The sequence below is a fragment of the Mobula birostris genome, unplaced genomic scaffold (genome assembly GCF_030028105.1).
Source record: "Mobula birostris isolate sMobBir1 unplaced genomic scaffold, sMobBir1.hap1 scaffold_2456, whole genome shotgun sequence".
NCBI lineage: Eukaryota > Metazoa > Chordata > Chondrichthyes > Myliobatiformes > Myliobatidae > Mobula > Mobula birostris.
This window is the reverse complement of record NW_027275506.1, coordinates 34,827-47,287: the sequence shown is the minus strand read 5'-3', so window position 1 is coordinate 47,287 and position 12,461 is coordinate 34,827. Positions and strand designations below refer to the sequence as shown.

At 50.7% G+C, this 12,461-nt stretch overlaps 1 protein-coding gene across 1 annotated transcript; it reads left to right on the top strand.

Moving 5' to 3' along the window:
• Positions 1-2,085: 2,085 nt before the first annotated feature.
• Positions 2,086-9,765, top strand: LOC140192754 (uncharacterized). Its single transcript, XM_072250252.1, is given in 7 exon segments — positions 2,086-2,775; positions 3,726-4,199; positions 4,351-5,055; positions 5,152-5,397; positions 5,399-5,869; positions 7,292-7,445; positions 9,644-9,765. Coding segments are annotated over 7 exon segments (2,862 nt in total).
• Positions 9,766-12,461: the final 2,696 nt, after the last annotated feature.

The following is a 12,461-nucleotide window of genomic DNA, read 5'->3' as shown; positions in this document are numbered from 1 at the left end:
GATTGGTGATTGATTATGCAAATTAGGAATTTGAACAAGGTTGTCAATTGGTCAGCATCTGTATCCGACTAATTGATTCTGTATAAAAATGGCATTAAAAAAAAATTATTTTATTGAGATAGAGTGTTCTGGCCTTTTGAGCCACACCACCCAGCAACCCCCTGATTTGATCTGAGCCTAACCACAGGAGAATTTACAATGACCAATATCATCTCCGAACACAGAACAGTACAGCACGGAAACAGGCCCTTTGGCCCTCAATGTTGTACCAAACCATGTCATTAAACCAAAGTCAAGCGGCCAACTACATTAGTTCCTTCTGCCCACACCATGTCCAAATCCTTCCTTCCTCTACCGCCCGTTACCCCGCTGGCATCTAGGGTGGCAGAATAGGACCTCCATCTCTGTCTGTCCTTGGCCGCGCAGATGAAGGAGGATTCTTCATTGCTGTTTTCTGCTCCTGGTTTGTTTGGCCAGTCAGGGTTGTTAGCTCTGGTCCTTGGAGGACCGGTGGGCCACTCTTAGTCTGGCCTCTACCCTTTGACCTGTTTGGCACGGGTGACCCTACCAAGAGCCAAAGCACAAAGCCCTGACTCCAGCCAACACAACTCTCCGGGACAGCGAGGGCACGCAAACCTCCAAAGCCAACAAGAAGATTGTGATTCTCTTGGAGGATCGACATTCCTTGTACAGTTGTGTGTCCTTCGTCTTGTTGTTCCCACCACCGCTGTCACCCAGGCACCTTCCACTCTCTGTGTAGACAAAAACTTGCCCCACACATCCCCTTCGAACCCCTGGGGGAGAAAAAAAAGATACTGGCTATCTCCTCTATCTATGCCCCAGAAAGGAGGGCAGAGTTTCAATTTGAATTTTGCTGATGTTCTGAATGAAGTTAATTGTAAAAATGCTGAACAACTATATACTTTGTCACCAAACCATTGATACTAGAGCGTAGAATCACACAGCGATATTTGATTCTGTGCTTCTCGCTCCCTGGATTACAAATATTAAATATTAAAAATAGTAAAAATTAGTAAATATTAAAAGTTTAAATTATAAATCATAAATAGAAAATAGAAAAATGGAAAGTAAGGTAGTGCAAAAAAAACCGAGAGGCAGGTCCGGATATTTGGAGGGTACGGCCCAGATCCGGGTCAGGATCCGTTCAGCAGTCTTATCACAGTTGGAAAGAAGCTGTTCCCAAATTTGGCCGTACGAGGGTGTGTGTGTGTGTGAGGGGGTATGGGGTGTCAGGGAGGGGTAGCACCTCTGGTGGGGGAACATGTCGCGTCCTTTTCAGGGTGGTTAGTCCACCTTTGGTCCCCACCTGGCACTCAGCTCTCACCTGTGGCTCCCCGTAGCTGTTTGCATGCGACAGCGGCCACACCCCGGGCAACGGCTTCGACAAGCCGGCTAAACCAGGTGAGGGTAGCCGACGGGTCTCAAACCCTCGGTGTGATAGGGAGTTGTCTATCCCAGCATGTGAAGACAGACTCCGGCGGATTGAACGGACGAGACCAATGGAAGGTTCAACGGTCAAGAAGGCGGTCTCTGCGAGTGTCGTGGAACGTGTAGAGCAGGACAAGACACAGAAGACGTCCTGGTCATCCACTGCGCCTAGTCCCATCTCCAGCCATCTAGACTCTGTCTTGCCACTGGATCCAGATGGGAATTGGGAAGAGAGAGTGAGGCTGACGCTGCACAACTCTCCCTCACTTAAATCCAAATCACGCGCTAGTCTCGACACCATCATCATCATCACCACCCTCAACCTTTGAAGTCCTGCGGCGATGGTTGAGCGATGAAGCAGCAGGTGTGGATATACTGGGGGCTGTAGTCATGGACCTGCACACAGGTGGCTCAGGTCTAATGGTCGTTTCTCGCTGACTGAAGCAGCAGTGAAACTCGGCGTCTACCTAGGCGACTGAGCAGCCCTCTTTAGGAACACACTGCTCACCTCCGTCGTATGAGGAAGGGGCTAGAAAAGGTGCCCTAATCATTGCCTGCTTCATTACACCCTGGCCAGTTTACCGCGGCTGGCGGGGATCCCATCTTGGTGGTCGAACAAATACAGCAACACGCAAGATGACACTTCTCAGCATTGGCACTTGGAACGTGCGCACGCTACTGGACAACCCTACAGCAAACGGACCAGAGAGAAGAACAGTCTTCGTTGCCAGAGCGCTTGCAAGATACAACATCGACATCGCAGCCCTGAGTGAGACGCGTCTTGCCGACGAAGGTCAGCTGACTGAAACCGGAGGCGGGTACACTTTGTTCTGGAGCGGTCGCGGCAGCGATGAGCGTCGTGATGCTGGAGTTGGATTCGCCGTCAGGAGTCACCTTGTTCGGAAACTTGCCAGTCTCCCCAAGGGTGTGAACGACCGGCTCACGACACTACAGCTTCCACTACAAAACAGAAGTCAGACCACCCTGATCAGCACCTATGCCCCCACAATGACCAACCCGGACGTGATGAAAGGCAGGTTCTATGAAGAACCAGACGCCCTACTATCAGCAGTGAGAGGCACCGACAAGCTGATCTTACTCGGCGACTTCAATGCAAGAGGAGGGCGCGACTCTGCAGCCTGGCAGGGAGTCGTTGGGAGACATGGAGTGGGCAACTGTAACAGTAACGGCCTGCTCTTACTGAAGACCTGTGCAGCACACGGCCTGCTCACCACCAACACAACTTTCCGCCTGCCTACCCGTAACAGGACCTCCTGGATGCACCTCAGCTCTAAGCATTGGCATCTTCTCGACTATGTCCCTCCCGTCGGGAGGAGAAGATGGCGGCGCGCGCGGCCTCTCCGGTGATGAATATCTGTTATTTGTCAATTATGATTTGATGGAGACAGACGTGAGAGTATGGAGGAACATCTGGAGAAACTTCTGAAACGCCCGCTTCGCTGCTGCTGCTACTGTGTGGTAACCGGAATCTCCGGAGCAGAAGACCCCGAATCCTCGGCTTTGCTTGTTTCAGCGGCCAGGACAAGGTCGAAGGCGCTCGGCAGAGGATGGCGCTCGGGAGGCTGTATCAGAGGGGCTGGTCGGAAGCTCGAAGTTTTCGGATGGATGGGCTCAGTGTCGGCTGTGGTCGGCTGTTTCCAAGGCATCGGCAAGTTGACGGTGCCTGGAGGTTTATGGGAGGGAGTTTCTCCCTTTCGCCGCCTGCTATCGGGGACTCGGGAGTCGATCGACTCAGGGGCATTTGAGACTTTTTTTTACTGTGCCCATGGTCTGTTCTTCATCAAATTATGGTATTGCTTTGTACTGTTGTAACTATATGTTATAATTATGTGGTTCTGTCAGTGTTAGTCTTTGGTTGGTCCTGTTTACTGTGATATCACTCCGGAGAAACATTGTATCATTTCTTAATGCATGTATGTATTTCTAAACGAGAATAAAAGAGGACTGAGTGTTCTCATAACCTAATGTCATTGTCAGGAGAAAAGACAGGCAGGATGTCAGAGCGTCCAAAGCCAGGTGTGGCGCTGACTGCTGGACAGATCACAGGCTCATTGTCTCCAGAATGAAACTCCACATCTGACCCAAGAGGCGACCACAAGGAAACAAGGCTATGAAAAGAATTAATGTGGCCAGGCTGAAGAACCCCAGCACTGGCTGAAGATTTAGAAACCAAACTGGCTGACCTCCACCTTGCAGGCAGCGCTGTGGACGACCGGGATCGCTTCAGGGATGCTGTCCATTCATCTGTACTAAAGATGCTGGGGCTCTCTACCCGCAAGCAGCACGACCTGCTCGATCAGAATGATGAGGAGATACAGGCTCTACTTGTTGAAGAGCACCGTCTTCATCGTGCCCATCAGAACGACCCACCATCAGCTGCCAAGAAAATCGCCTTTACCTGTGCTCGCAGGACAGTCTGGAATAAACCGCATAAAATACAAGATGCCTGGCTGAGCGCCAAGGCAGATGAATTACGGGGATACGCTGATGGAAACGACTCGAAACGATTCTGTGAAGCTCTCAACAGTTTCTACGGACCTCAGTCTCTCAGGAGATCCCCCCTCCTGAGTATAGATGGTACAACTCTCATTACAGAGAAGGCTCAGATCCTGCAGAGATGGGCTGAACACTTTGAAGCCGTCCTCAGCCGACCGTCATCTATTAATGATGAGGTGATAGACAGGATTCCCCAGGTCGACATCAACAGCGCCATGGATGACTCACCGGCAGTAGCCGAAAGCTGTCAGTCAGCTATCCAGTGGCAAAGCCCCAGGGGCAGACGCCATACCTGCAGAGATCTACAAAGCCAGTGGTCCCGTACTTATAGAGAAGCTCACCAAGTTGTTCCAGTCTTTTTGGAAGCAAGGATCCATTCCTCAGGAACTTAAAGATGTATCCATCATACACCTCTACAAGAGGAAGGGCAATCGACAAGTATGCGACAACCACCGAGGAATCTCGCTGCTCTCCATCACAGGAAAAACCCTTGCAAGAGTCCTGCTAAATCGTCTGGTCACTCATCTGGAGCTGGGCCTGCTGCCAGAGTCACAGTGTGGCTTTCACAATGGTCGTGGGATGATTGACATGATTTTTGCCACGCGCCAACTTCAGGAGAAGTGTCAGGAGCAGAATCGCGAACTCTACACAACTCTTGCTGACCTCACGAAAGCCTTCGACACCGTCTGCCGACAAGGCCTGTGGAGGATCATGACAAAGTTCGGCTGCCCCGCCAAATTCATTCAGATGGTACGCCAGTTCCATGGTGGCCTGATGGCCAGAGTGCTGGATGGCGGAGAATCCTCTGAGGCGTTCCCAGTCACCAATGGTGTCAAACAGGGCTGTGTACTCGCACCCACACTGTTCAGCATGATGTTTACTGCCATGCTGAATGATGCCTTCCAGGACAGTGATGCTGGAATCAGCCTCAAGTACAGAGCGGATGGGAAGCTCTTCAACCTGAGGAGACTTCAAACTATTCCCAAAGTGAAGGAGACTGTTCTGAGAGACGTCCTCTTTGCTGGTGACTGCGCCCTGTATGCTGGCTCGGAGCCAGAGATGCAAGTCAATATGGACAAATTCTCCACGGCTTGTGACAACTTTGGACTCACCATCAACATCAAAAAGACCGAAGTTATGCACCAGCCTGCCCCTCATGCACCGTACACAGAACCGAAAATCACAGTCAAAGGACAGAAACTACAGGCAGTGGACCAGTTTACTTACCTTGGCAGCACCCTCTCCCGAGCAGTGACTATTGATACAGAAGTTAACTGCAGAATAGCGAAGGCAAGTTCTGCTTTCGGTAGACTGCTCTCCACTGTATGGGGACGTCGAAGAATCAGCCCAGCAACAAAACTGAAGGTCTACAGAGCCGTGGTACTCACTACCCTCCTGTATGCCTGTGAAACGTGGACTGTGTATCGAAGGCCATGTTACACAGCTCAACCATTTCCACATGGCTTGTCTTCGCAGAATATTGGGCATCAGATGGCAAGATAAGGTACCAGACGCTGAAGTTCTCTCTCGAGCAAGTCTGCCATCAGTCCACACACGGCTGATGAGAGCACAGACCCGGTGGGCAGGTCATGTCATCCGCATGCCGGACGAGCGCATACCCAGGCAGCTCCTGTTTGGGGATCTCTCTGCTGGAAGGCGCTCCCATGGAGGACACAAGAAACGTTGCAAAGACACACTAAAGGCCTCCCTGAAGTCGCTTGACGTAGACACGACCACCTGGGAAACACTGGCACAAAACTGCCCTACCTGGAGCGACCTCATCCACAAGGGCTGTCAAAATTACGAAGCAAGGCGCATCGCTCAAGCACAATATACAAACATTTGTAAATGCGAGCTGTGCAAGTCCAGGGCCACCGGCGCGACAACTGCAGTGCCTACACAGGTCTGCCCAACATGTGCCAGGACACTCCGTGCCCGAATTGGCCTGACCGGTCATCTTCGGACACACCGCACCCAGTCTCAAAGTGACTAATGGTGTCGAGGTCTTCATCGACAACGATGGACGAACGATAGTGTGTGGAAAAAAAAAGTGGACAGCACCGCCCCCTGGTGGCCGCCAGCAGAGGCAGCAGGGAGCCGATGACTGCCACCTTCAGTTCAGAAGCTCTGATAGGTATCGTGAAATTAGTTGTTTTGCGGCAGCAAGCATAACAAGTTATATCAGTTAGCGAAAATTAATGGGGTAAAAGAGGAATGGTGAGGTAGTGCTCGTGGACTGTCCAGAAATCTGATGGTGGAGGGGAAGTCCTAAAATGTTTAGGCTCCCTAAGCGACTTCCTTGTCCTTGCCCATCCCTTCCCACCGATCTCCGTCCCGGCACTTATCCTTGTAAGCGGAACAAGTGCTACACATGCCCTTACACTTCCCACCTTACCACCATTCAGGGCCCCAGACAGTCCTTCCAGGTGAGGCGACACTTCACCTGTGAGTCGGCTGGGGTGATATACTGCGTCCGGTGCTCCCGGTGCGGCCTTCTGTATATTGGCGAGACCCGACGCAGACTGGGAGACCGTTTCACTGAACACCTACGCTCTGTCCGCCAGAGAAAGCAGAATCTCCCAGTGGCCACACATTTTAATTCCACATCCCATTCCCATTCTGACATGTCTATCCACGACCTCCTCTACTGTAAAGATGAAGCCACACTCAGGTTGGAGGAACAACACCTTATATTCCGTCTGGGTAGCCTCCAACCTGATGGCATGAACATCGACTTCTCTAACTTCCGCTAATGCCCCACCTCCCCCTCGTACCCCATCCGTTATTTATTCATTTATTATTATTATTATTATTATTATTTTCTCCCTCTCCTTTTTCTCCCTCTGTCCCTCTGACTATACCCCTTGCCCATCCTCTGGGATTTTCCCCCCTCCCCCTTGTCTTTCTCCCTGAGCCTCCTGTCCCATGATCCTCTCATATCCCCTTTGCCAATCACCTGTCCAGCTCTTGGCTCCATCCCTCCCCCTCCTGTCTTCTCCTATCATTTTGGATCTCCCCCTCCCCCTCCCACTTTCAAATCCCTTACTCACTCTTCCTTCAGTTAGTCCTGACGAAGGGTCTCGGCCCGAAATGTCGACTGTACCTCTTCCTAGAGATGCTGCCTGGCCTGCTGCGTTCACCAGCAATTTTGATGTGAGTGGCTCTGGTACCTCCTGCTTGACAGCGGTAACGAGGAGAGGGCTCGTCCCAGATGCCGATGGGCACTGGCTTCTTAAGGAATCACCTTTTGAAGATGTCCTTGGTGCTGGGGGTGGGGGGGGAGGCTTGTGGAGCTGGCTGGTTCTGCGACCCTCTCGCGATCCAGAGCCTTGGAGCCTGCGTACCGGTCCGAAAGCTCTCCACCGCACACCTGCGGAAAACGGCCAGAGCCTCCGGCGACGGAGGAATGTCCCAGCCAGGGGTGAGCGGAGATTGCTTCATCTGCCTTTCAGAATTCTCGGGCTTCTATGTGGTCAATGGTGGGGGGGGAGGGGTCGGGGGTCATTGAGAGCTCCCTGTAGTGGAGAGATTCCAAACATGTTCGGCTCTGTCCAGGAACAGCAGGAAGAGGCCCTTCGGCTCATCTAGAGCATGTGGACCAAGACTCCCATCCAAGCTAGTCCCATTTGCCCGCATTTGACAATTAGACTTATGGGATTATAGAAAAGTACAGCACCAAAGAAGGCCCTTTGGTGCATCTAGTCTGTGCAGACCACCACCCATCCATACCCCTACCATCCATGTACCTATCCAAACTTCTCTTAATTGGTGAAATCGAGCTCACACGCACCACTTGTGCTGGCAGCTCAGTCCACACTCTCACCACCCTCTGGGTGAAGAAGATTCCCCACGTGTTCCCCTTAAACTTTTCACCTTTCACCCTTAACCCATGACCTCTGGTTGTAGTCTCACCCAACCTCAGTGGAAAAAGCCTGCTTGCATTTGCCCTATCTATACCCCTCATAATTCTGTATATCTCTATCAAATCTCATCTCGATCTTCTAGGTTCCAAGGAATAAAGTCCTAACCTGCTCAATCTTTCCTTATAACTCAGGTCCTCCAGACCTGGCAATGTCCTTATAAATTTTCTCTGTACTCTTTCAACCTTGTTTTCATCTTTCCAGTAGGTAGGTGACCAACATTTCCAAATTAGGCGTCATCAGCGTCTGATACAACTTCAACATAACATCCCATACTCAATACTTTGATTTACGAAGGCCAATGTGCCAGAAGCTTACTTTACAACCCTATCTACCTGTGACATCACGTTCAATGAATTATGTTCCCGTGTTCCCAGCTCCCTCTGTTCTATTGCAACAGTGATAGGGGACTCTATAGTTAGGGGGTCAGACAGGCTATTCTGTGGATGCAGGAAAGAAACACGGACGGTAGTTTACCTCCCAGCTGCCAGTGTCCGGGATGTTTCTGATCGCGCCCACGATATCCTGAAGTGAGAAGGAGAACAGCCAGAGATCGTGGTACATATTGGTGCCAATGACATAGGTAGGAAAAGGGAGGGGGTCCTGAAAGCAGACTACAGGGAGTTAGGAAGGAAGTTGAGCAACAGGACCACAAAGGTAGTAATCTCGGGATTACTGCCTGTGCCATGTGACAGTGAGTATAGGAATAGAGTGAGGTGGAGGATAAATGTGTGGCTGAGGGATTGGAGCAGGGAGCAGGGATTCAGATTTCTGGATCATTGGGACACCTTCTGGGGCAGGCGTGACCTGTACAGAAAGGATGGGTTGCACTTGAATCCCAGGGGGACCAATATCCTGGTGGGGAGGTTTGCTAAGGCTATTGGGGAGAGTTTAAACTAGGATTGCTGGGGGGTTTGGAACCAAACTGAAGAGATGGAGGAAGAGGTGGTTGGCTCACAAATAGAGAAAACTTGGAGACAGTGCGAGAGGGAGGATAGGCAGGTGAAAGAGAAGGGATGCGCTCAGACCGATGGTTTGAGATGTGTCTATTTTAACGCAAGGAGTATTTTGAACAAAGCAGATGAGCTTAGAGCATGGATCAGTACTTGGAGCTATGATGTTGTGGCCATTACAGAGACTTTGATGGCTCAGGGACAGGAATGGCTACTTCAAGTACTGGATTTTAGATGTTTCAGAAAGGACAGGGAGGGAGGCAAAAGTGTTGGGGCATGGCACTGTTGATCAGAGATAGTGTCACAGCTGCAGAAAAGGAGGAAGTCGTGGAGGGGTTGTTTACAGAGTCTCTGTGGGTGGAAGTTAGGAACAGGAAGGGGTCAATAACTCTACTGGGTGCTTTTTGTAGACCGCACAATAGTAACAGGGACATCAAGGAGCAGATAGGGAGACAGATTCCGGAAAGGTATAATAATCTCTGTTCCACCACAGTCCTCAGTGCCCTACCGTTCACCCTGGTTGGTCCTACCAAAGGGCAACACCTCGCACTTGTCTGCATTAAATTCTATCTGTCATTTTTCAGCCCATTTTTCCAGCTGGTGCAGATCTCTCTGCAAACTCTGACAGTCTTCCTCGCTGTCTGTTACGCCCCTAGTCTTGGTGTCTTCCACAAATCTGGTAGTTAGTCTTTGTCCGATTCTGACACCAGGCACAACCAGGTCCCCACCACCGCCACTCTCCTCCATCTGTCCTCACCCTCAATAGCTTCTCCTTTGTCTCTCCCCTCTTCCTTCAAACTAAAGGTGTAGCCACGGGAACAGGCGTGGGTCCCAGCTTTCCCTGCCTGTTCGTCGGCTACGTGGAACAGTATATGTTCCAAGCCCACACCAGTGACCGCTCCCCAACTCTTCCCGCACCACATTGACAACTGCGTGGGTGCTGCTTGCTGCACCCACGCAGAGCTCATCAACTTCACCAACATTGTCTCCAACTTCCACCCTGCCCTCAAATTTACCTGGTCCATTGGATTCCTACCCCTCACCCTGGGGTGTGTGTGTGTGTGTGTGTGGAATTAAACCCCTGACCCCTGACCCCACACATCATTGGGAGCTGGAACACCAACGGGGAACACATGTGGTCACAGGGAGACCATACACACACACACACACACACACACACACGCACACACACACACACACACACACACAATGCACAGTTCTGGAAATCAAGATCGAGCCCACGTCTCTACCCACTTCTCCTCGGCCAATGGGGCAGGTGGTCCCTTTTGGTTCTGACTATGGTGACTGGGGGAGAAACGTCCTGGGATACATAGAACATAGAATAGTACAGCACAATACAGGCCCTTCAGCCCACAATGTTGTGCCGACCCTCAAACCCTGCCTCCCATATAAGCCCCCACCTTAAATTCCTCCATATACCTGTCTAGTAGTCTCTTAAACTTCACGAGTGTATCTGCTTCCACCACTGACTCAGGCAGTGCATTCCACGCATCAACCACTCTCTGAGTAAAAAACCTTCCTCTAATATCCCCCTTGAACTTCCCACCCCTTACCTTAAAGCCATGTCCTCTTGTATTGAGCAGTGGTGCCCTGGGGAAGAGGTGCTGGCTATCCACTCTATCTATTCCTCTTATTATCTTTTACACCTCTATCATGTCTTCTCTCATCCTCCTTCTCTCCAAAGAGTAAAGCCCTAGCTCCCTTAATCTCTGATCATAATGCATACTCTCTAAACCAGGCAGCATCCTGGTAAATCTCCTCTGTACCCTTTCCAATGCTTCCACATCCTTCCTATAGTGAGGTGACCAGAACTGGACACAATACTCCAAGTGTGGCCTAACCAGAGTTTTATAGAGCTGCATCATTACCTCGCGACTCTTAAACTCTATCCCTCGACTAATGAAAGCTAACACCCCATAAGCTTTCTTAACTACCCTATCCACCTGTGAGGCAACTTTCAGGGATCTGTGGACATGTACATTGCCCACACACTCCTGCATCTACCCTCCCAGGCGAGCTCCTCCCTCGCTGCCAGCCCCCAGGACATCCCAGAGGGTGAGGAGGTTCCTCGTGAATATTCCCCTACTACCTCTACTGCCAGGAGATGTGTCCGGGAGGGTGGGTTGTCCCCCAGACCCTGACTCTGAGAGCGGAGGGGAGTGGAAAGAGGGGGGCACAGAGAGGGGGGAGGTTACTCTCCTGGAGACCGGGAGGTGTTGGGCTCATGCCTGGCCTGGGAAAGCAGCACCCATCGTTAAGGACCCCCCCGCCCCCATCCAGGCGGCGCTCTGTTCTCACTGTTGCTATTGGGAAGGAGGTACAGGAGCCTCAGGTCCCACACCACCAGGTTCAGGAACGGTTATCGCACCCCCTCCTCCCCGATCAGGGTCACGAGAAGCCGTGGGAGCAGGTCATATGAGCAGCCGGTGCAGCTCACAAGTCACGGCGACTACTGACGCCAGACAATCTCTGAAGAGTGTTGATAATGACCGGGGTTACCCATCTTGTGAAGTCACTGCCCAGAAGAACACAATGGCAAACCACTTCTGCCAAAAAATTTGCCAAGAACAATCATGGTCATTGGAAAAACCGTGACCGCCCACATCATACAACACAACACACACGGCACGGCGCATAATGATGATGTCATACGACACGGCGCATAATGATGACAATGATGATTACCCTTCCACCATCAGGCCCCTGAACTTCACTCACCTCAACACCGAACTGATTCCACAACCCACAGTCTCACTTTCGAGGACTCTATGTCTCAGTGTTAGTTATTCGCACAGTTTGTGTCCTTCTGCACATTGCCAATTGTAAGTCTATAAAAGCTTAGTTTTATTTGTCACGTATACATTGAAGCATACCGTGAAATGCATACCACTGGTGTTTCTGGCAGCGATGAAGGTCCTCCATCTCTGGTGGTCTTCACAGTGTCAGTAGTTTCCTCTTGGTTTTCACTCCTGTCAGTCATGCAGGTCCCGGGTGGAGACTCAGGAATACCGTCACACTCAGATGTAGAATGATTCTTCATTGCTGTTTCCGTAACAGTTTTGTTTGACCAGTCAGGGTTGTCAGCCTCGAACCTGGAGGACCGGTGGACCACTCTTACTCTGACCCTACCAAGAGCCAAAGCAGAAAGCCCTGACTCCAGCCAATGCAGCTCTCAGGGTCATTGAGGTACCAAAACCTAATGACAAGGGTGTGGTCCTCTTGGAGGACCAACATACTGTGCTCACATCTTACTTACCCCAACACGTATGTCTTTGGAATGTGGGAGGAATTTGGAATTCCCAGGGAGAACATGTGAGCTCCTGGCAGGCAGCAGTGGGAATTGAGGGCAGTCTTTTTCCCTGGAAAATTGAATCTAAAACCAAAGGACGAAGGTTGAAGGTGAGAGGAGAAAGATTCAGAAGGGACAACATTTTTTCTGTGTTCAAAGTTCAAAGTACATTTATTATCAAACTATGTATAAATTATATAACCTTGAGGTTTGACTGCCTGCAGGCAGCCACCAAACAAGAAACCCAAAAGAACCCCCTTTTAAAAAAGACCAACCCCTGTTACACAAAGAAAGAAAAAAAAAACAAATTTT